The following is a 25304-nucleotide window of genomic DNA, read 5'->3' as shown; positions in this document are numbered from 1 at the left end:
TATATCATAGGAGCATCTTTCTAATATACAGTTTTGTGAAAAAGTGTTTGCTCTATTTCTGATTTCCTATTCTTTTGCATGTTTGTCACTCTTAAATGTTTCAGATCACCAAACAAATGTAAATATTAGACAAAGATAACACAAGTAAACACAAAATGAAGTTTTTAAATGAAGGTCTTCATTATTAAGGGAAAAATAAATCCAAACCTACAGGGCCCTGTGTGAAAAAGTGATTGCTACCTTAAAACATAAATTAACTGCAGCTTATCACATCTTTGGGAAGCGGAGTTCAAATTCCATAGTCACACCCAGGCCTAATTACTGCCACATCTGTTCTCAAAAAAGAAATCACTTAAATAGGACCTGCCTGACAAAATTAAGTAGATCAAAAGTTCCTCAAAAGCTAGACATCATGCCGCGATCCAAAGAAATTCTGGAACAAATGAGAAACATAGTAATTGAGCTCTATCAGTCTGGAAAAGTTTATAAAGCCATTTCTATATCTTTGGGACTCTAGCGAACCACAGTGAGAGCCACTCTCCACAAAAGGCGAAAACATTGGTGAACCTTCCCAGGAGTGGCCAGCTGACCAAAATTACCCCAAGAGGGCAGTGACGACTCATCCAAGAGGTCACGAATGACCCCACAATAGCATCCAAAGAATTGCAGGCCTCAAATGCCACAGTTAAGGTCAGTGTTCATGACTCCACCATAAGAAAGAGACTGGGCAAAAATGGTCTGCATGGAAGAGTTCCAAGACAAAAACCACTGTTGGGCAATAAGAACATAAAGGCTCGTCTCAGTTTTGCCAGAAAACATCTTAATGATCCCCAATACTTTTGAAAGAATACTCTGTGGACTGATGAGACAAAAGTTTAACTTTTTGGAAGGTGTATGTTTAATTACATATGGCATAGAAGTAACACAGCATTTCAGAAAAGGAACATCATACCAACAGTAAAATATGATGGTGGTATTGTGATGGTCTGGGGCTGTTTTGCTGCTTCAGGACCTGAAAGACTTACTGTGATAAATGGAACTATTAATTCTGCTATTTACCAAAAAATCCTGAAGGAAAATGTCTTGTCATCTGTTCGTGACCTCAAGCTGAAGCGCACTTGGGTTATGCAGCAGGACAATTATCTAAACCACACCAACAAGTCCACCTTTGAATGGCTTAGAAGAAAAACTTCTTTGGCGTGGCCCAGTCAAAGTCCTGGCCTTAATCCAATAGAGATGCCGTGACATGATCTAAAAAGGGTGGTTCATGCTCAGAAACCCTCCAATGTGGCTGAATTACAATTCTGCAAAGATGAGTGGGCCAAAATTCCTCCAGAGCGTTGTAAAAGACTCATTGCCAGTTATCGCAAATGTTTGATTGCAGTTGTTACTGCAAAGGGTGGCCCAAACAGTAACTGGGCGTAGAAGGCAAGAACTTTTTTTCACACAGGGCCCTGTAGGTTTGGATTTCTTTTTCCTTAATAACAAAACACCTTAATTTAAAAACTGCATTTTTTGTTTACTTGTGTTATCTTTGTATAATATTTGCATTTGTTGGGTGATCTGAAACATTTAAGTGTGCAAACATGCAAAAGAATGGGAAATCAGGAAGGTGGCAAACACTTTTTCACACAACTGTATAGGTGAAATGTTTAAATAGGCTACTAAATTATAGCCAATCGGATTCTATGTAGCTGATTGGTGGTCTGTTACGACTGCATTTTGGCCACTGTAAATGATCCCTGAGAATGAAGACAGTGTTAAATAATAAGTAATAGACAGCTTGACTAAGACTTGTATTTGGTCGAAACATTGCAACTTGTATGGCAGAATAAAAGAAGATTTATTTGCATCACCCAAGTTTGGACTCTGTCTATTATTTATTATTTTGCACCTTTTTCCAAGTGAGCTCCATGGAGTTTGTGACGATGCGTTTTCTTGTGGGTATAGATGCCCAGGTTGCTGTGTGTCCTCAATGAGTGCTGCTGAGGACAATTTTTCTATTATCTGAAGAAAGTGTTAAATTATCAATCTGTAATATTGCTGTCATAAGTCATGAGAAAAATACTCCCTTTAAGAAACAAAACCAGTAGATGTTTTCACACTCAAGTGTGTCTCACAATAGCATCACTTTATAGCAATGACCAAGCACTCGCTATAAATGAGGCCTAAAAGGGCACACCAGGGGAAACATGAGAACGGAAACATGAGAACACTCGCTGTCATGTTTGCAGACTCGGACTGGTCCACAGGGCAACAGATGAATCCCCTGGTAGGACCCTGTGCAGGAATGGACCCCTACTTCCCTATATGAATAGTAGTTGGCATAATATACTTGATTCACTACATGCAGACAAGGCAGTATCTCACAGCTCATTTAGCAAACTACATAGTTTATTATTATACAGAAGAAAGTTACATTTGTGATTAAATGCAATGATGTAATATTTGCATGTAGCTGAACAGTGAGCCTCCAAAGTCAATGCTAATGGGAGACCCTTATCAAAAGAGTCCAACAATGCATGTATGCTGCAGTAAATTCTGGCAAAAGATCATTTTTCAGTTTTTACTATGAGTTACCTGTAATGTAGACCGGAGGTCAACTTAAATCACTCTCAAAGCCAGCAATATACATAAAAAAGTATTACAGTTATGACATTATTTTTATACATACAATACAGTAAAGTATTCAGACGCTGTTAGGGGTCGAGTTCCCGCATCTGCACAGGGGGAATCTCGGGCCATCTCCGTTGCGGTCTCCCATTCTCCTCCTGCCGCAGTGGAGTCTGCTCAGCGGAGACGTCGGTCCCAGCGTCTCGCTCAGTCTGACTATGCAAAGAGTTACTGCTGCTTTTCCTGCTTCTGCCATTGAAGCCAGTGCTGGGCAGCGGTGAGCAGACGCTTTTTGGGACTAAGTTCTGCTTTTTCCCTTCTGAGCATGCCCAGGGTAAGATCTCTCATTTGGAGATCGAGGCTCACATGATTAGATACTGCAGCAAGACCCATTGGTTCTCCAGGAAGGTCCTGAAGTTCCTCAGGCTCTGTGGCAGCCTCTCATTGATCCTTCTTGGAAGGTCCTGTACTTGCTGCAGCTATAAAAGGTTTGCATGGCCGCACGGCCATGCGCTAGTATCAAATCTAAGTTATGTGCTTTGCGCCAGTGTGGTTACGTGTGTATGTGTTCAGGGACCGAGCTGAAATAAGCCCTTAGAATACCGGCACCTCCAGGTGAGGAGATTGCATGTATGGATTCAGGGCCCCGGCTGAAATAAGCCCCTAGAATACCGACTCCTCCGGTGAGGAGATTGTATGTTTGCGTAACCACCAACTGCTATCTGTACTCCTGTGAGGTTAACAGGACACAGTGCTTTCTTTAGGTGACTCTGTGAAGTAACAGAGTTCGCTTCTACCGCCATATAGGGCCGCCATTTGCCAGCAGCAGGTTTTCTCCTGCACGGTGGACCCCGGGCTGCGAACGCACCAAAATACATCTCTCTATTTACTCGGTGCTCTCCGCCAGCCCTAACAGACGCCTTTACATTTTTTACTCTTTGTTTCATTGCAGCAATTTGGGAAATTCAAAAAAGGTCATTTTCTCATTAATGTACACTCTGTGTTAGGGTTGGTGGAACCCTAACATATATTTATTAATGAGATAGGTGCGTTCGCAACTCGGGATCCACCGTGCAGGAAAGAACCTGCTGCTAAGTAAGGCGGTGAAGTAAATTAGAATAAACGAACTCTGTTACTTCACAGAGCCCGTAGTAAAGAGAACACTGTGCCCTGTTTAGCTCACAGGGAACACAGCTACTGAGTAGAGCCGACAGTGGTCATGCAGTCCCAACCAAACACGCTGCTCCTCTCCGGTGGAGCCGGAATTCTAATGGCTATTAGCCAGCCCTGAATTCACTCATGAGAAACTCCTCGCCGGAGGTACCAGCATTCTAGGGGCTTATTTCAGCCGGGTCCCTGACCACACACGACCACACTGGCGCTGAGCTCGTACATATTTGATACTAGCACATGGCCGTGCGGTCATGAGAACCTTTTATAGTTGTAGCACCTACAGGACCAATGGAAGTTGCTGCAGTACCTGAGCATGTGACCCTAGATCTCCACTGAGAGATCTTGCCCTGGGCACGCTCAGTGTGTGCAAAGCAGGACTTAGTCCTAGCACCAACAGGACTTTCCAAGAAGGACCAATGGAAGTTGCTGCAGTACCTGAGCATGTGACCCTAGATCTCCACTGAGAGATCTTGCCCTGGGCATGCTCAGTGTGTGCAAAGCAGGACTTAGTCCCAGAAAAGCCTGCTCGCCGCAGACCAGTGCAGGGTACAATAGTAAAGCCTGGAGAGGCAGCAGTAACCCTTTGCACAGTATCAGATTCAGTGAGACGCTGGGACCGACGTCTTTGCTGAGCAGGCTCCACTGCGGCTGATGCAGAATGGGAGACCGCAGCAGACATGGTTCGAGATTCCCCCTGTGCAGCAATGGGAACTCAACTCCTAACATTCTGCACCCCATCTTGACTGAAAAAAACAGAACTGTAGAAATTTTAGCAAATTTAATGAAAAAGAAAAGCTGAAATATCGCATGGTCATAAGTATTCAGACCCTTTGCTCAGTATTGAGTAGAAGCACCCTTTTGAGCCATGAGTCTTCTAGGGAATTATCCAACAAGTTTTTCACACCTGAATTTGGGGATCCTCTGCCATTCTTCCTCTCCAGTTCCATCAGATTGGATGGTGAACATTGGTGGACAGCCATTTTCAGATCTCTCTAGAGATGCTCAATTGGGTTTAGGTCAGGGCTCTGGCTGGGCCAGTCAAGAATGGTCACAGAGTTGTTCTGAAGCCACTCCTTTGTTATTTTAGCTGTGTGTTTAGGGTCATTGTCTTGTTGGAAGGTAAACCTTTGGCCAAGTCTGAGTTCCAGAGCACTCTGGAAGAGGTTTTCATACAGAATATCTTGGTACTTGGCAGCATTCATGTTTCCTTCAATGGCACCAGTCGTCCTGTCCCTGCAGATGAAATCACCCCCATAGCATGATGCTGCCACCACCATGTTTCACTGTTGGGATTGTATTGGGCAGGTGATGAGTATTGCCTGGTTTTCTCCACACATACCACTTAGAATTATCAACCAAAAGGTCTATCTTCGTCTCATTAGACCAGATAATCTTATTTCTCATAGTCTGGGAGTCCTTCATGTGTTTTTTAGCAAACTCTATGTTGGCTTTCATATGTCTTTCACTGAGGAGAGGATTCTGTCAGGCCACTCCTCCATAAAGGCCCAACTGGTGGAGAGTTGCAGTGATAGTTGACTTTGTGGAACTTTGTGGAATAGTTTTGTGTCATGAGCTTAAAGATAGTACTGAAAGCCAAATCTGCTGATGGTCTGTCCAATTGGGGCCATGTAGAGAGAGGAGAGGAGGAGGCCAAGGACTGAGCCCTGAGGTACCCCAACAGTGAGAGGAAGAGGGGTTGAAGTGGAGCCAGCGAACAAAACACTGAAGGAGCAGTCAGAAATATAGGAAGAGAACCAGGAGAGGGTAGTGTTCTTAATGCCTAGTGACTGGAGCATAGAGAGTAGAAGACGGTGGTCAACAGTGTCGAAAGCTGCAGAAAGGTCGAGAAGAATGAGTAGAGAGTGGTCAACATTACTTTTTGCTGTTAGAAGGTCACTGGTCACTTTGATGAGTGCAGTTTCTGTCGAATGTAGTGGCGGAAACTGGACTGTAAAGGGTCTAGGAGGGAATGAGTGGAGAGGTAATGGGTAAGGTGGGAGTAGACAAGGTGCTCCAAGAGTTTAGAGATGAAGGGGAGATTGGAGACAGGTCTGTAGTTGTTTTTGCAGGATGGGTCGAGGGCCGGTTTCTTTAATAATGGAGTAATGATATAGTGTTTGAAGGAGGATGGGAAAATGCCAGAAGAGAGGGAGAGATTAAAGATTGTAGTTAGGTGAGTAGTGACGATTGGAGAGACTGGAGGAGATGTGAGGGAATGGGGTCAGTAGTGCATGTAGTCAGACGAGAAGAAGAGAGGAGCATAGAGACTTCTGTGATGGAATCAAATGCGGAGAGTGAGCTAGGGGAAATGCAGGAAGGGATGGGAGTCACTGCACTTGGTGGCTGGGAACGGATTTCCTGATTGATATTATCTATTTTCTCTATAAATTGGGAGGCCAGGTCATCAGCACAAATGTCTGTAATAGGGGCTTGTACTATCGGCCTGAGGAGGGAGTGAAAGGTGTCAAAGTTTCTTGGGGTTGTTGGATAGTGAAGAGATCAGGGTGGAGTAGTAGGTCTGTTTGGCAAGATGAAGGGCAGCGTTATAGGTTCTTAACATAAATTTGAAGTGGATGAAGTCTTCTGGTGTGCGAGTTTTCCTCCATAAGCGTTCAGCACTCCTAGAGCATCGCTGGAGAAATCGAGTTTGCGATGTGAGCCAGGGCTGTTTTACTCTGTGCTTGGAGGTTCTGAGGGTGAGGGGTGCAACTTGGTCAAGGGTGCTTCTGAGAGTGTCATTGCATTGGTGTACCGCCAGATCTGGCCAGGATCTTTTTTGCAAACTCTATGCGGGCATGTTATATTTCAGCTTTTCTTTTTTAATAAATTTGGAAACATTTCTACATTTCTGTTTTTTTTTCCAGTCAAGAGGGGGTGCAGAGTGTACAATAATGAGAATTTTTTTTTAGTTTTCAGAATACTTTTTCTACCCACTGTATATATATATATATATATATATATATATATATAATGTCATACATGTCTGACAAGTGCAGGTTTTGGTTCCTGGTCTCCCTCTTATTGGGAGAATTAGGATCTTTTGCGAGTATCCACAAGCATGGTTAACACTTTTCTGTTGCACATAGTCCTTTCTGAAGTCCACGCTAGGTAAAGTGACCATGTTCTCCTGATATATGGCTCGCCTATGGCTACACAGTGCACTATTAGTGCATGCCCTTCCCTGTTCTTAATCTACTGTGGGGAAAAAGTATTTAGTCAGCCACCAATTGTGCAAGTTCTCCCACTTAAAAAGATGAGAGAGGCCTGTAACTGACATCATAGGTAGACCACAACTATGAAAGTCAAAATGAAGAAAACAAATCCAGAAAATCACCTTGTCTGATTTGGTAAGATTTATTTTTCAAATTATGGTGGAAAATAAGTATTTGGTCACCCAAAAACATGCAAGATTTCTGGCTCTCACAGACCTGTAACTTCTTCTTTAAGAGGCTCTTCTGTCCTCCACTCATTACCTGTAGCAATGGCACCTGTTTGAACTTGTTATCAGTATAAAAGACATCTGTCCACAACAGAGGTGTAGCTAGGGGTTCAGCTCAGGGGGGGCGAGACATCTGAGTGGGCCCCTAACCCCTGATTACAACAACGGTGTGGCACTGTAATTGTGTGCATAAGAACCTCAGCCAATGATCCTCCTGTAAAAAAAATCTCCACAAAGTCCAACACTGATATTACCGCCATATTTTGACCATACAGTGGTAGATACCAGTCCTACAGAACATAGATCACTGCACAGTTACAGATGGTGACTTACCACTGACGTTCTTTCTGATGGAATTGTCACTTTTCCCGTCTTTTCCATCTGGCCCTGACCGACATGACAACTTCTTCCAGCAACGACTCAGCTGCAGAGAATACAACAAAGACACATTTCACTTCTCATATTCCAGCCCCATCACCATCTACTTCCAACCTGCACAAACTCCTCATCCTGCTGATACCCCAATACTGAGCCTCTGCTGCCGTATGTGTCCCTATTACTGCACCTGATAACCCAATACTGAGCCGCTGCTGCCGTATGTGTCCCTATTAATGCCCGTGATACCCCAATACTGAGCCGCTGCTGCCGTATGTGTCCCTATTACTACACCTGATACCGCAATACTGAGCCACTGCTGCCGTATGTGTCCCTATTACTGCCCCTGATACCCCAATATTGAGCCACTGCTGCCATATGTGTTCTTATTACTGCACCTACTGTGTGGTACAAAAGCATTGTTCCTCATACTGCTTCACATAGTAATGCCACCATTGTGCCCTTACATAGTAAAATGTCTATGTGCCTTCACAGTAGCCCCAAACGCTTTACAGCCCCCACAGTGGTCCCAACACTGCATAATGACCCCCACAGTAGCTCCCACACTGTATATACGCCCCTACACTGTATGATGGCCCGACAGCAGCCTCCAAACTGTATAACGGCCCTTGCATTATCTCTCACTCTGTATAATGACCCCTGCAGTAGCTCCCATGCTGTATAATGGAACTTGCAATAGCTCCCACTCTTTAGAATCTGGTCACTGTCTGTCCCTGTCTGTGGGCTGCTACTTGTACAACCCTGATATACTAAAGAAAGAGCTAAATAGAAGAAAATAGAAACAGCCAGTGGGTGCGTATAGAGGCCAGTGTTTGGGTATAGCTCCCTGAATGTATCCAGGTAACCCTAAAAAAATATTCTTGTTTGGACAAGACCCCAAAGAGGGAAAAGGAAAGGAGGCAACCAGAAGAAAGAGGGGGAGGTAGAATATTACCAATCTAAAGAAGAAAGTACACCCCCTGGCTCGTCTGCTCCTCTCTTTTTCCCTTCTCCCTCTTTGGGGTCTTGTTGTCTAGACTGAGTATATGTTCAGGAGCCCGCACCCATATGTGATTTTCTATACACACTTGTGATGCTTTTTTCTTCTGTCTGGCTATTTATCATACTGCCAAAACCAAAAAAAATGCCTTCACAGAAAGACCAGATAATAAAAAGAGAGTATAATCCATATTAAACAACACATAAAAACATACAAATATTGGGACAGTAACCACTGATGCAGGAAAGAGACACAGTGGGACCCACATATAGACCAACCTCACAAAAGCAGTATAGCAGTGACTGCGGTAAACTTAATCATAAATAGTACATCCATATGCTTCAATAGTACACAGGTAAAAAATACTAACTCTATTACAAAGTATAAATGAACGTATATAGAGACATACAACTTGCAGAGTAACACTAACATATGAGACATAAATACAAGGCAGCCTAACAGTGCATATAAGCAATACTGCAGAAATAAAGGTATAATTACCAGGAGGAGGAACCGGGGGACCCACCACACCCGACGCGCGTTTCGCAATGAAATGCTTCGTCCAGGGGTGGTTTGGGTACTGGCCAGAATGGGGTTAAATAGTGGCCATGACCAATCGGATCGAGGGAATAAGAAACGCAAAATAATATCACCTGTGATGGAGTCCTAGGGAGGCCGGATATTGCTAGAAGCGGCGGTGCAAAAGTGAAAGTGAAACTGGCCGGAAATGACGTAACTTACGCGTGCGCACTACGGCTGAACGGCCGTTACCATGGCGACAGTGTCACAGATAAAGAAATAAAAATAACACAGACATAAAAAGATAATAGCGTGGTCACAAGGACAGTAAAGAATAAATGGACACCAGACGCCAGAGTGAAGCAAGTGATGGAAATCTGTAAAGAGCGGGTGCGTGCGCAACGGTACCATGGAAACCAACAACGCGATCCTACCCAATGGTACGAAAGAAGCGTAAGTGGCGCATGCGCATTGAAGTAAGTGAACCACTGCATAAGAAGTGCATTTATCCTTTACTGTCCTTGTGACCACGCTATTATCTTTTTATGTCTGTGTTATTTTTATTTCTTTATCTGTGACACTGTCGCCATGGTAACGGCCGTTCAGCCGTAGTGCGCACGCACAAGTTACGTCATTTCCGGCCAGTTTCACTTTCACTTTTGCACCGCCACTTCTAGCAATATCCGGCCTCCCTAGGACTCCATCACAGGTGATATTATTTTGCGTTTCTTATTCCCTCGATCCGATTGGTCATGGCCACTATTTAACCCCATTCTGGCCAGTACCCAAACCACCCCTGGACGAAGCATTTCATTGCGAAACGCGCGTCGGGTGTGGTGGGTCCCCCGGTTCCTCCTCCTGGTAATTATACCTTTATTTCTGCAGTATTGCTTATATGCACTGTTAGGCTGCCTTGTATTTATGTCTCATATGTTACAGTGTTACTCTGCAAGTTGTATGTCTCTATATACGTTCATTTATACTTTGAAATAGAGTTAGTACTTTGTACCTATGTACTATTGAAGCATATGGATGTACTATTTATGATTAAGTTTACCGCAGTCACTGCTATACTGCTTTTGTGAGGTTGGTCTATATGTGGGTCCCACTGTGTCTCTTTCCTGCATCAGTGGTTACTGTCCCAATATTTGTATGTTTTTATGTGTTGTTTAATAAAGATTATACTCTCTTTTTATTATCTGGTCTTTCTGTGAAGGCATTTTTTTTTGGTTTTGGCGATTTATTTTCCTTCATGACCCTTTTTTAGGGATATTATTTGGTGTTTCTTATTTACTGTATAAGCTCACCCATAACTTTTTAATAAAAAGTTTTATAATGGGGGTTTTGTGTTTACAGACACTGGACTGATAAATCCTGACCCTGGCTATAGGACTGCATTACGTTATATATATATATATATATATATATATATATATATATATATATATATATACAGTGGGGCAAAAAAGTATTTAGTCAGTCAGCTATAGTGCAAGTTCCACCACTTAAAAAGATGAGAGGCGTCTGTAATTTACATCATAGGTAGACCTCAACTATGGGAGACAAACTGAGAAAAAAAAAATCCAGAAAATCACATTGTCTGTTTTTTTAACATTTTTTTTGCATATTATGGTGGAAAATAAGTATTTGGTCAGAAACAAACAATCAAGAGTTCTGGCTCTCACAGACCTGTAACTTCTTCTTTAAGAGTCTCCTCTTTCCTCCACTCATTACCTGTAGTAATGGCACCTGTTTAAACTTGTTATCAGTATAAAAAGACACCTGTGCACACCCTCAAACAGTCTGACTCCAAACTCCACTATGGTGAAGACCAAAGAGCTGTCATAGGACACCAGAAACAAAATTGTAGCCCTGCACCAGGCTGGGAAGACTGAATCTGCAATAGCCAACCAGCTTGGAGTGAAGAAATCAACAGTGGGAGCAATAATTAGAAAATGGAAGACATACAAGACCACTGATAATCTCCCTCGATCTGGGGCTCCACGCAAAATCCCACCCCGTGGGGTCAGAATGATCACAAGAACGGTGAGCAAAAATCCCAGAACCACGCGGGGGGACCTAGTGAATGAACTGCAGAGAGCTGGGACCAATGTAACAAGGCCTACCATAAGTAACACACTATGCCACCATGGACTCAGATCCTGCAGTGCCAGACGTGTCCCATTGCTTAAGCCAGTACATATCCGGGCCCGTCTGAAGTTTGCTAGAGAGCATTTGGATGATCCAGAGGAGTTTTGGGAGAATGTCCTATGGTCTGATGAAACCAAACTGGAACTGTTTGGTAGAAACACAACTTGTCGTGTTTGGAGGAAAAAGAATACTGAGTTGCATCCATCAAACACCATACCTACTGTAAAGCATGGTGGTGGAAACATCATGCTTTGGGGCTGTTTCTCTGCAAAGGGGCCAGGACGACTGATCCGGGTACATGAAAGAATGAATGGGGCCATGTATTGTGAGATTTTGAGTGCAAACCTCCTTCCATCAGCAAGGGCATTGAAGATGAAACGTGGCTGGGTCTTTCAACATGACAATGATCCAAAGCACACCGCCAGGGCAACGAAGGAATGGCTTCGTAAGAAGCATTTCAAGGTCCTGGAGTGGCCTAGCCAGTCTCCAGATCTCAAACCTATAGAAAACCTTTGGAGGGAGTTGAAAGTCCGTGTTGCCAAGCGAAAATCCAAAAACATCACTGCTCTAGAGGAGATCTGCATGGAGGAATGGGCCAACATACCAACAACAGTGTGTGGCAACCTTGTGAAGACTTACAGAAAACGTTTGACCTCTGTCATTGCCAACAAAGGATATATTACAAAGTATTGAGATGAAATTTTGTTTCTGACCAAATACTTATTTTCCACCATAATATGCAAATAAAATGTTAAAAAAACAGACAATGTGATTTTCTGGATTTTTTTTTCTCAGTTTGTCTCCCATAGTTGAGGTCTACCTATGATGTAAATTACAGACGCCTCTCATCTTTTTAAGTGGTGGAGCTTGCACTATTGCTGACTGACTAAATACTTTTTTGCCCCACTGTATATATACAGTACATATATTTCCTATAGCAGGGGTCAGGATTTTACCAGTCCAATGTCTGTATGATCTCATATAAGTAAATCCAAGGTAAATATACTGACAAGACTGGTCAGTATTGCGCACTGATAGACGTGACCCCGGCTGCAGGACCCCACAGATGAGGATATATGTTTTTTTCCTACACAGTATATAAAAAGGAGACGTATATATAGGAAAGAGACCTATATCCTCATCTGTAGGGTCGTGCAGCCGGGGTCACATCTATCAGTGCACATAACTGACCTGTCTTGTCTATCTGAGGAACCATTAGATTTATATCAGCTGCTCTGAAGTTTTTTATAGATCGGGTGATGATTGGGCGATTTGCACTCAAAGTGACCCAATCTGAGTAAACGTTCAAGATGCCGCCATAAATCTACAGTGTCTCAGAGACTGCAGATACAGCATGTGGAAAGGTCTTATCTGGAGAGAAGCAGCGTCCTGTCACCTCCTCCCTGCACAGTGCAGAGTGCAGACACCTCCGGCTGTACAGGCAGAAGTGTGAGCAGCACTGAGTCCCCTGTCCTGCTCCTCTCTGGAGGGAAGACCCAGCGCCATGGTCCTGACTTCTCTGCCGCAGACACGTTCACTGATCATGCAATGTGGGCGTGTCTGCTGGAAACAGGTACAGTGTCAGCGCTGGGGGGAGGGGCATAGCTTCACTGCCTTTCTCCAGCCCCTGCTCCAGGTAGAGCAGGGAGATCTGCTCTACTGGAGCTAATTAAGTTTAGTGTAGCTCCGGGTGGGCCCCTGTGAGCTGTGGGCCCGGGGCGGCCACACCCTCTGCCCCCCCTGGTAGCTACACTACTGGTCCACAACCTCAAACAGTCACACTCCAAACTCCACTATGGTGAAGACCAAAGAGCTGTTGAAGAACACCAGAAACAAAATTGTAGCCCTGCACCAGGCTGGGAAGACTGAATCTGCAATAGGCAAGCAGCTGGGTGTGATGAAATCAACTGTGGGAGCAATAATAAGAAAATGAAAGACATGCAAGACCACTGATAATCTCACTGGATCTGGGGCTCAACGCAAGATCTCACCCCATGGGGTCAAAATGATCATAAGAAAAGTGAGCAAAAATGCCAGAACCACACGGGGGACTTGTGAATGACCTGCATAGAGGTGGGACCACCATAACAAAGGCTACCATCAGTAACACACTACACCGTCAGGGTCTCAGATCCTGCAGTGCCAGACGTGTTCCCTTGCTTAAGCCAGTACAAGTCCGGGTTCGTCTGAAGTTTGCTAGAGAGCATTTGGATTATCCAGAAGGGTATTGGGAGAATGTCATATGGTCTGATGAAACCAAAGTAGAACTGTTTGGTAGCAACCAAACTCTTGTTTGGAGGAGACAGAATGCTGAGTTGCATCCAAAGAAAATCATGCCTACTGTGAAGCATGGGGGTGGCAACATCATGCTTTGGGGCTGTTACTCTGCAAAGGGACTAGGACAACTGATCCATGTACATGAAAGAATGAATGGGGCCATGTATCGTGAGATTTTGAGTGCCACCCTCCTTCCATCAGCAAGGGCACTGAAGATGAAACATGGATGGGTCTTTCAGCATGATGATCCCAAGCACACCACCAGGGCAACGAAGGAGTGTCTTCGTAAGACGCATTTGAAGGTCCTGGAGTCGCCTAGCCAGTCTCCAGATCTCAACCCCATAGAAAACCTTTGGAGGGAGTTGAAAGTCCGTGTTACCCAGCAACAAGCCCAAAACATCACTGCTCTAGAGAAGATCTGCATGGAGGAATGGGCAAACATAACACCAACAGTATGTGCCAACCTTGTGAAGACTTACAGAAAAAATTGACATCTGTCACTGCCAACAAACGATATTTAACAAAATATTGAGATGAACCTTGTGAAGACTATACAGAAAACGTTTGATCTCTGTCATTGCCAACAAAGGACATATAACAAAATATTGAGATGAACTTTTGTTAATGACCAAATACTTATTTTACACCATAATTTGAAAAATAAATCTTGCTAAATCAGACAAGGTGATTTTCTGGATTTGTTTTCTCATTTTGACTCTCATAGTTGTGGTCTACCTATGATGTCAATTACAGGCTTCTCTCATCTTTTTAAGTGGGAGAACTTGCACAATTGGTCACTGACTAAATACTTTTTTCCCCACTGTATGTGCTGCTTCTCTTCTATGTGACATTCATGACATTTCTGTGTTCAGATGATTTGAGATCACACAAAATGGAATTGCAAGTAAGTAATTATTCATAAAACCCCTGAATTATTGGAAATGACTGGCACATAACCAAGTACCTCATCAGTGAGAGGCATAAACGTCTGGTTTGTCAGCTATGCACAATAAATAGCTGCATCTTTAGGGACAATGAGCTAACTCACAGCACTCCATTATTAAGTCAGGTTTGTGATAACATTGTGGCTTGTATGTATGGAATACATAGCTCTGGAAATTTTAATAACCTAATATGACCCATTAGACATCCTTCCATTTTATCTCGCTGACTTTATCTTGCTGACTTTTCATGGGCATTATATAATGCCCATGAAAAGTGTGCTGTACATCGAGTTCATGGATTTGTCTGGAGAGTCACACCTTTCCTTTAAGAAATGAAAGTGATTGGGGTTTATTTTAGCAATAGCAAACATTAGCCATTAAACGGAACTTGTCAGGTTGGATTACGCTATAAACTTGCAGATATGGGGCTAATCTGAAAGTTCATAATGTTATAAAACGTTCCAGGACACGGTACTTAAAGTACGGCACCTGGGAGAAAATTGACTTTATTCCTCCTGACTGATAGCTTTGCCTAAAGTCAGCTGTTAGTCCACCCTGGGTGAGAATAAAGCTGTAGTGACAGAGGCTTCAGATCTACAAATACAGTGCCTTGCGAAAGTATTCGGCCCTCTGGAACTTTTCAACCTTTTCCCATATATAATGCTTCAAACATAAAGATACCAAATGTAAATTTTTGGTGAAGAATCAACAAGTGGAACACAATTGTGAAGTTGAACGAAATTTATTGGTTATTTTAAATTTTTGTGGAAATTCAAAGCAGGCCCAAACAATGATGCTACCACAACCATGTTTGACAGTGGGGATGGTGTTTTCAGGGTGATGAGCTGTGTTGCCTTTACGCCAAACATATCGTTTGGCATTGCTGCCAAAAAGTTGGATTTTGGTTTCCTCTGACCAGAGCACCTTCTTCCACATGTTTGCTGTGTCTCCCAGGTGGCTAGTTGCAAACTTTAAACAGCACTTTTTATGGAAATCTTTGAGAAATGGCTTTATTCTTGCCACTCGTCCATAACGGCCAGATTTGTGTAGTCTACGACTGATTGTTGTCCTGTGAACAGACTGTCCCACCTCAGCTGTAGATCTCTGCAGTTCATCCAGAGTGATCATGGACCTCTTGGCGGCATCTCTGATCAGTCTTCTCCTTGTTTGAGATGAAAGTTTAGAGGGACAGCCGGGTCTTGGTAGATTTGCAGTGGTATGATACTCCTTCCTTTCCAATATGATCGCTTGCACAGTGCTCCTTGGGATGTTTAAAGTTTTGGAAATCATTTTGTATCCAAATCCAGCTTTAAACTTCTCCACAACAGTATCACAGACCTGCCTGTTGTGTTCCTTGGTCTTCATGATGCTCTCTGTGCTTCATACAGAACCCTGAGACTATCACAGAGCAGGTGCATTTATACGGAGACTTGATTACACACAGGTGGATTATATTTGTCATCATTAGGCATTTAGGACAACATTGGATCATTCAGAGATCCACAATGAACTTCTGGAGTGAGCTTGCTGCACTGAAAGTAAAGGGGCCAAATAATATTGCTCACCCCGCTTTTCAGTTTTTGAATTTCCACAAAAATTTAAAATAACTAATAAATTTTGTTCACCTTCACAATTGTGTTCCACTTGTTGATTCTTCACCAAAAATTTACATTTGGTATCTTTATGTTTGAAGCATGATATGTGGGGAAAGGTTGAAAAGTTCCAGGGGTCGAATACTTTCGCAAGGGACTGTAGCTCTTCGGCCTCATTTGCATATCAATTCAAATACTGATTTCTCAGTAATGGAGGAATGGACTGGCCATGTAATGTCCATGCTGCATTTGTCTTTGAAAGAACTATATGCACATATAAATAATTGGAAGGATGAAATCCTGCTGATAGATTCCCTTGAAGAAACTTAAATCTTTTTAAAGAAGCTTTACATCTTATGAGAATGACTAAACCAGTGTTACCTGTATAATTCCAATTAAGAAGCAGAGTGTTCCTGAAATTAAAACCCTTTTGGTTTCTAAGTCTGTCATGTTTGCATGTGTAGCGTTGCTTGTTCCTGTACCATCTTCATCTGGAGCCATTTGGAGAACAACTACACCCACCATCAAACTGACCACGGGGAAGGGTCCTGATAAAAAAGCAAAAATTTTGCTAAGACAATACTAAGCTTTATTCTACAGTCCATTAGACCATACATGACAGTTTGCCCCAATTTTTCCAAAAAAGGTGCACAGTTTGCCTTACATAGGAGTATATAGTCTATCATTTGCTACACTTGCTTGTTTTTGTCATTATTTCATCTGCCTGTATCCATCCACAATCATCTGTGGGCAGCGCTCGTATGTCACTGTCTGACCACATAAATGGTCATATATATTCTGAAGTGCTGCTACACACGTGGTCAAAATTGTTGGAACCCCTCGTTTAATGACAGAAAATCCCACAATGGTCACATAAATAACTTGAATCTGACAAAACTAATAATAAATAAAAAATCTATGAAAATGAACAAATGAAAGTCAGACATTGCTTTTCAACCATGCTTCCACAGAATAAAAAAAAAATAAAACTCATGAAATAGGCCTGGATAGAAATGGTGGTACCCTTAACTTAATATTTTGTTGCACAACCTTTTGAGGCAATCACTGCAATCAAACGATTCCTGTAACTGTCAATGAGACTCCTGCACCTCTCGACAAGTATTTTGGCCCACTCCTCAAGAGCAAACTGCTTCAGTTGTCTCGTGTTTGAAGGTTGCCTTTACCAGATGGCATGTTTCATCTCTTTCCAAAGATGCTCAATAGGATTTAGGTCAGGGCTCATAGAAGGCCACTTCAGAATAGTCCAATGTTTTCTTCTTAGCCATTCTTGTTTTTTTTAACTGTGTATTTTGGGTCATTATCCTGTTGCAAGACCTATGACCTGCGACTGAGACCAAGCTTTTTGACACTGGGCAGCACTTTTCTCTCTAGAATCCCTTGATAGTCTTGAGATTTCATTGTACCCTACACGAATAGACACCCTGTGCCAGATGCAGCAAATAAAAGATGCAGGGATAAAAGTGCACAGTAACCATGCAATTATGCTGCAGCCCGGATCTCCATTACCATCTGTTACCCATGTCCCGGACTGCACCTTCAACCATTGAGTAAAGGTAAAGAAAACTACAGCCCTTGTGTCCTACAGTCATTTCTCGCACTCTGTCCTGCACCCCAACATCCACGATCCCTTACAACAGTACCGGTAGGCCTGAGGCCCCGCTCCACCTGTGGAGAGCAGAACCATCCCAGCTGCGTCACCATCGGCCCCAGCAGTCCCGATAAGCAGCGTCGGCCATCCATTGCCAAACACCATAGGTGATGTCACAAACCAATCCCCTATGAACTTTTCCCCTTTTCATCATTTTTATTGCACGCCCAGGGCCACGGACCAGGTCACTGCAGCCGTGACTTCCCCAATGAACTGTCCGGCCTGGTTCCCCACGGCCCTAGTGGGCGTCACACTGAAACACTGACCAATCACCAATGACACACTGACCAAACACCCATGACACACTGACCAAACACCCATGACACACTGACGAAAAATCAATGACACACTGACCAAACAATGATGACACACTCACCAAACACTGATGACATGCTGACCAAACACTGATGATGCACTGAACAAACACTTATGACACACTGACCAAAACCCAAAATACACTGACCAAACACTGATGACACACTCCCCAAACACTGATGACATGCTGACCAAATCACTGCAGCCGTGACTTCCCCAATGAACTGTCCGGCCTGGTTCCCCACGGCCCTAGTGGGCGTCACACTGAAACACTGACCAATCACCAATGACACACTGACCAAACACCCATGACACACTGACCAAACACCCATGACACACTGACGAAAAATCAATGACACACTGACCAAACAATGATGACACACTCACCAAACACTGATGACATGCTGACCAAACACTGATGATGCACTGAACAAACACTTATGACACACTGACCAAAACCCAAAATACACTGACCAAACACTGATGACACACTCCCCAAACACTGATGACATGCTGACCAAACACTGATGACACACTGAGCAAACACTGATGACTGTTGTGAATTCCGCTCTTGGGCTCCCTCCGGTGGTAGTAAGTGGCACTTTTGTGAGTTCTGCTCTTGGGCTCCCTAGGGTGGTTTTAAGTGGAATGGCTGCTCCTTGGATTTAGCAGTCTGCAGCTGCTTCCACTGATTGTCTTTCTGCTCAGCTATTTATACCTGGCTCTTCCCTTCAGCCAGTGCCACTTGTCAATGGTTCCTGGTTGGATTCACATCTCTCTTGGATTTCCCTGATATCCTGACCAGTTCAGCAAAGATAAGTCCTTTCTTTGCTCTTTTCTGTCCACATGTTGTGGACTTATTCGTTCTGTGCATTCTATGTTTTGTCCAGCTTGGATTAATTCAGTTAAGCTGGAAGCTCTGGGAAGCAGATTTACCCTCCACACCTTTAGTCAGGTCTGGAAATTTTTGTAAACTCTGTGTGGATTTTTGTAGTTTTTTATACTGACCGCACAGTATTCCATCCTGTCCTATCTATCTAGCTAGACTGGCCTCCTGTGTAGGGTTGAGCGAAACGGGTCGAACATTTTCAAAAGTCGCCGACTTTTGGCTAAGTCGGGGTTTCATGAAACCCGATCCGACCCCTGTGCGGGGTCGGCCATGCGGTACGCGACTTTCGCGCCAAAGTCGCGTTTCAATGACGCGAAAAGCGCCATTTCTCAGCCAATGAAGGTAAACGCAGAGTGTGGGCAGCGTGATGACATAGGTCCTGGTCCCCACCATCTTAGAGAAGGGCATTGCAGTGATTGGCTTGCTGTCTGCAACGTCACAGGGGCTATAAAGAGGCGTTCCCGCCGACCGCCATCTTACTGCTGCTGATCTGAGCTTAGGGAGAGGTTGCTGCCGCTTTGTCAGAAGCAGGGATAGCGTTAGGCAGGGTCCATTAACCACAAAACCGCTTGTGCTGCAGCGATTTGCACTGTCCAACACCACCCTCGGTGTGCAGGGACAGTGGAAGTTTTTTTTTTTTTTTTTTCCCCTCAGCGCTGTAGCTCATTGGGCTGCCCTAGAAGGCTCCCTGATAGCTGCATTGCTGTGTGTACGCCGCTGTGCAAACCAACTGCTTTTTTCAAAGCACAAATCCTCTTGTTCCTTCCTTTCTGCACAGCTATCTTTTTTGTTTGTCCACACTTTTTATTTCATTTGTGCATCAGTCCACTCCTTATTGCTGCCTGCCATACCTGGCTGAGATTACTGCAGGCAGGGAGATAGTAGCTGCCTGCCATACCTGGCTGAGATTACTGCAGGCAGGGAGATAGTAATTGTAGGACATTCCCTGTTTTTTTTTTTTTTTTTTTTTTGGTGGGAGATTAAGATTGGCAATTTGGCATTTCTGCTAGAGTGCCATCCCTGTGTGTGCCATCTCTCTCACATAGTGGGCCATAGAAAGCCTTTTCATTTTTCTGTATTTTTTTTTGTGGGGTGTATAAATTCTCCCTGATAAAAATACAGTGGGAGATTAATATTGGCCTTTGGGCTTGTGTGCCAGTCCTGAGTGTGCCATCTCTCTCACAAATAGTGGGCCATAGAAAGCCTATTTTATTTTTTTTTGGGTTTTATAAATTCTCCCTGAAAAAAAGGGAGATTAATATTGGCCTCTGGGCTTCTGTGCCAGTCCTGAGCGTGCCATCTGTGCCAGTCCTGAGCGTCCCATCTCTCTCACAAATAGTGGGCCATAGAAAGCCTATTTAATTTTTTTTTTGGTTTTATAAATTTTCCCTGAAAAAAGGGAGATTAATATTGGCCTCTGGGCTTGTGTGCCAGTTGTGAGCGTGCCATCTGTGCCAGTCCTGAGCGTGCCATCTCTCTCACAAATAGTGGGCCATAGAAAGCCTATTTAATTTTTTTTTTGGTTTTATAAATTTTCCCTGAAAAAAGGGAGATTAATATTGGCCTCTGGGCTTGTGTGCCAGTTGTGAGCGTGCCATCTGTGCCAGTCCTGAGCGTGCCATCTCTCTCACAAATAGTGGGCCATAGAAAGCCTATTTAAATATTTTTTTGGTTTTATAAATTCTCCCAGAAAAAAAGGGAGATTAATATTGGCCTCTGGGCTTCTGTGCCAGTCCTGAGCGTGCCATCTGTGCCAGTCCTGAGCGTCCCATCTCTCTCACAAATAGTGGGCCATAGAAAGCCTATTTTTTTTTTGGGGGGGGTTTTAGAAATTCTCCCTGGAAAAAAAAAGGGAGATTAATATTGCCCTTTGGGCTTGTGTGCCAGTACTAAGCGTTCCATCTCTCTCTCTCTCTCTTAGTCAGTGGGCCATAGAACGCCTATTTTTGGTTTTATTTGTTTTCTAAATTCTCCCTGAAAAAATCATTTTATTTTATTTGGTTTCTAAATTCTTCCTGATAAAATCATATTTTTTTTATTATTTTTTTTTCTAAAGTCTCCCTGAAAAAAAAAAAAAAAAAAAAAAAACAGTGGGAGATTAATATTGGCCTTTCTGCTTGTGTGCCAGTCTTGACTCCTGGGTGTGCCATCTCTCTCTCTCTCTCTCTCTCTCTCTCTCTCTCTCCAATTGTGGTCCATAGAAAGCCTATATTTTTTTTCCTTGATTTGGGTTCCAAAATCTACCAGAGAAAATAACTCCATCAATCATTGGTAGAAAAATATTGGCCTCTGGGCTTGTGTGCCACTCCTGATTCCTGTGTGCGTCATCTCTCAGTCAGTGGGCCATAGAACGCCTATTTTTGGTTTTATTTGTTTTCTAAATTCTCCCTGAAAAAATCATTTTATTTTATTTGGTTTCTAAATTCTTCCTGATAAAATCATATTTTTTTTATTATTTTTTTTTCTAAAGTCTCCCTGAAAAAAAAAAAAAAAAAAAAAAAAACAGTGGGAGATTAATATTGGCCTTTCTGCTTGTGTGCCAGTCTTGACTCCTGGGTGTGCCATCTCTCTCTCTCTCTCTCTCTCTCTCTCTCTCCAATTGTGGTCCATAGAAAGCCTATATTTTTTTTCCTTGATTTGGGTTCCAAAATCTACCAGAGAAAATAACTCCATCAATCATTGGTAGAAAAATATTGGCCTCTGGGCTTGTGTGCCACTCCTGATTCCTGTGTGCGTCATCTCTCAGTCAGTGGGCCATAGAACGCCTATTTTTGGTTTTATTTGTTTTCTAAATTCTCCCTGAAAAAATCATTTTATTTTATTTGGTTTCTAAATTCTTCCTGATAAAATCATATTTTTTTTATTTTTTTTTTTTCTAAAGTCTCCCTGAAAAAAAAAAAAAAAAAACAAAACAGTGGGAGATTAATATTGGCCTTTCTGCTTGTGTGCCAGTCTTGACTCCTGGGTGTGCCATCTCTCTCTCTCTCTCTCTCTCTCTCTCTCTCTCTCTCCAATTGTGGTCCATAGAAAGCCTATATTTTTTTTCCTTGATTTGGGTTCCAAAATCTACCAGAGAAAATAACTCCATCAATCATTGGTAGAAAAATATTGGCCTCTGGGCTTGTGTGCCACTCCTGATTCCTGTGTGCGTCATCTCTCAGTCAGTGGGCCATAGAACGCCTATTTTTGGTTTTATTTGTTTTCTAAATTCTCCCTGAAAAAATCATTTTATTTTATTTGGTTTCTAAATTCTTCCTGATAAAATCATATTTTTTTTATTATTTTTTTTTCTAAAGTCTCCCTGAAAAAAAAAAAAAAAAAAAAAAAAACAGTGGGAGATTAATATTGGCCTTTCTGCTTGTGTGCCAGTCTTGACTCCTGGGTGTGCCATCTCTCTCTCTCTCTCTCTCTCTCTCCAATTGTGGTCCATAGAAAGCCTATATTTTTTTTCCTTGATTTGGGTTCCAAAATCTACCAGAGAAAATAACTCCATCAATCATTGGTAGAAAAATATTGGCCTCTGGGCTTGTGTGCCACTCCTGATTCCTGTGTGCGTCATCTCTCAGTCAGTGGGCCATAGAACGCCTATTTTTGGTTTTATTTGTTTTCTAAATTCTCCCTGAAAAAATCATTTTATTTTATTTGGTTTCTAAATTCTTCCTGATAAAATCATATTTTTTTTATTTTTTTTTTTTCTAAAGTCTCCCTGAAAAAAAAAAAAAAAAAAAAAAAACAGAGGGAGATTAATATTGGCCTTTCTGCTTGTGTGCCAGTCTTGACTCCTGGGTGTGCCATCTCTCTCTCTCTCTCTCTCTCTCTCTCTCCAATTGTGGTCCATAGAAAGCCTATATTTTTTTTCCTTGATTTGGGTTCCAAAATCTACCAGAGAAAATAACTCCATCAATCATTGGTAGAAAAATATTGGCCTCTGGGCTTGTGTGCCACTCCTGATTCCTGTGTGCGTCATCTCTCACTCAGTGGCCCATAGAAAGCATATAGTTTGTTACATTTGTTTTCTAAATTCTCCCTGCAAAAATCAATTTTTTTTTTTTGGGGGGGTTTCTAAAGTGTTCCTGAAAAAAATAAAAATAAAAAACAAATAATAGTGTGACATTAATATTAACATTTGTGCTTCAGTGACAGTCCTGCGTGTGGGGCATCTCTCTAATTTGCAGCCACCAAAAAAAGAGTGTGTAACATTGTGCCTGATTTTCGCGGTGGTCTCACCAACCTGTAAAGGGGTAGCTAAATCATACTGAAGTTATAGCTCACCGTGTAAGTTGTGTGACTGCAACAAATAACGTTAGTTTGGTTACGTTTTTAAAACAATGAGGAAGTCTAGTGGAAGAGGTCGTGGCCGGGGGCGTTCATTGTCAGCTGGTAATGAGGGTAGTGGTAGTGGTGGAGCATCAGGTGGTCGTGGGGAAAAAAATATTGCACCTAAGTCTGGAGCTGTGGAGCCAGGTTCGTCGTCCGGCTACACAAGGCCTCGAACGCTCCCTTTTCTGGGATTAGGAAAACCGCTTTTAAAGCCGGAGCAGCAAGAGCAAGTTTTGGCTTATCTTGCTGACTCAGCCTCTAGCTCTTTTGCCTCCTCTCGTGAAACTGGTAAAAGTAAAAGCAGCGCGTCGTTAGTGGATGTTCACGGTCAGGGACAAGTCACTTCCTTGTCCTCTTCAGCAAAAACAACAACAGAGAAGAATGCAGCAGGCGACACAACGGGTTACTCCATGGAGCTCTTTACACATACCGTCCCTGGCTTAGAAAGTGAAGCAGTTAACAGTCCATGCCCATTACAAATTGAATCTGACATGGAGTGCACTGACGCACAGCCACAGCCAGACTACTATGCTGGTCCTTTGACTCAGACCACAACATTGCCCTCGCAGGGTGCTGATCAAGAATCAGACCCTGATGAGACTATGTTGCCCCATCACGAACGCTATACCACCGAACGACACGGTGACACAGACGAAGTTGCGCAGGAGGTACAAGAAGAGTTATTAGATGACCCAGTTCTTGACCCCGATTGGCAGCCATTGGGGGAACAGGGTGCAGGCGGCAGCAGTTCTGAAGCAGAGGAGGAGGAGGGGCCGCAGCAGGCATCAACATCGCCACAGGTTCCATCTGCCGGGCCCGTATCTTGCCCAAAACGCGTGGCAAAGCCAAAACCTGGTGGAGGACAGCGTGGCCATCCGGTTAAAGCTCAGTCTGCAATGCCTGAAAAGGTATCCGATGCTAGAAAGAGTGCAGTCTGGCATTTTTTTAAACAACATCCAATTGATCAGCGCAAAGTCATCTGTCAAAAATGTTCTACTTCCTTAAGCAGAGGTCAGAATCTGAAAAGTCTCAATACTAGTTGCATGCATAGACATTTAACCACCATGCATTTGAAAGCTTGGACTAACTACCAAACGTCCCTTAAGGTTGTTGCACCCTCGGCCAATGAAGCTAGTCATCAACGCAACATCCCTTCCGGCAGTGTAGGACCACCATTTAGCGCACCACCTGCTGTATCTGTGCAGGTATCTTTGCCAGGCCAAAGCAGTCAGGGTCAGGGAATCACCAGTTTCGTAGTAGGAAACACTGCATCTAGGGCACCGGCGGCAACAATACCATCTCCCACCGTCTCTCAGTCTGCCATGTCCACCGGCACCCCCGCTAGTTCCACGATCTCCATCTCTCCAGTCCAGCTCACCCTACATGAGACTATGGTTAGAAAAAGGAAGTACTTAGCCTCGCATCCGCGTACACAGGGTTTGAACGCCCACATAGCTAGACTAATCTCGTTAGAGATGATGCCCTACCGGTTAGTTGAAAGCGAAGCTTTCAAAGACCTGATGGACTACGCTGTACCACGCTACGAGCTACCCAGTCGACACTTTTTTTCCAGAAAAGCCATCCCAGCCCTCCACCAGCATGTTAAAGAGCGCATCGTCCATGCACTCAGGCAATCTGTGAGCACAAAGGTGCACCTGACAACAGATGCATGGACCAGTAGGCATGGCCAGGGACGTTACGTGTCCATCACGGCACACTGGGTAAATGTGGTGGATTCAGGGTCCACAGGGGACAGCAAGTTTGGGACAGTTCTGCCTAGCCCACGGTCTAGTAAACAGTTGTCTGTAGCCGTTCGCACCCCCTCCTCCTCCTCCTCCTCCTCGTCCTCCTGCAGAAGCAAGAGCTCGTCCACAGACCGCAGTCGCACAAACACTCCATCCGCACCTGCCACTGTTGCACACCAGGTCTCCCATTATGGGGCAGCTACTGGCATACGTCAGCAGGCTGTATTGGCTATGAAGTGTTTGGGCGACAATAGACACACCGCGGAAGTTCTGTCCGAGTTCT

The 25304-nt window shown here is 43.5% G+C and overlaps 1 protein-coding gene across 1 annotated transcript in view; it reads right to left on the bottom strand.

The window, feature by feature from the left end:
* LOC138665400 (pendrin-like) overlaps positions 1 to 25304 on the bottom strand; it is a 201085-nt gene that overhangs the window by 95978 nt on the left and 79803 nt on the right. Inside the window, exon 5 of the mRNA XM_069752845.1 lies at positions 16465 to 16631. Coding sequence (XP_069608946.1) covers positions 16465 to 16631 — 167 coding nt within the window. The remainder of the gene's footprint in view (positions 1 to 16464; positions 16632 to 25304) is intronic.

This window comes from Ranitomeya imitator, chromosome 2 (assembly GCF_032444005.1).
Source record: "Ranitomeya imitator isolate aRanImi1 chromosome 2, aRanImi1.pri, whole genome shotgun sequence".
Lineage (NCBI taxonomy): Eukaryota > Metazoa > Chordata > Amphibia > Anura > Dendrobatidae > Ranitomeya > Ranitomeya imitator.
This window is presented reverse-complemented; position numbering and strand designations above follow the sequence as displayed.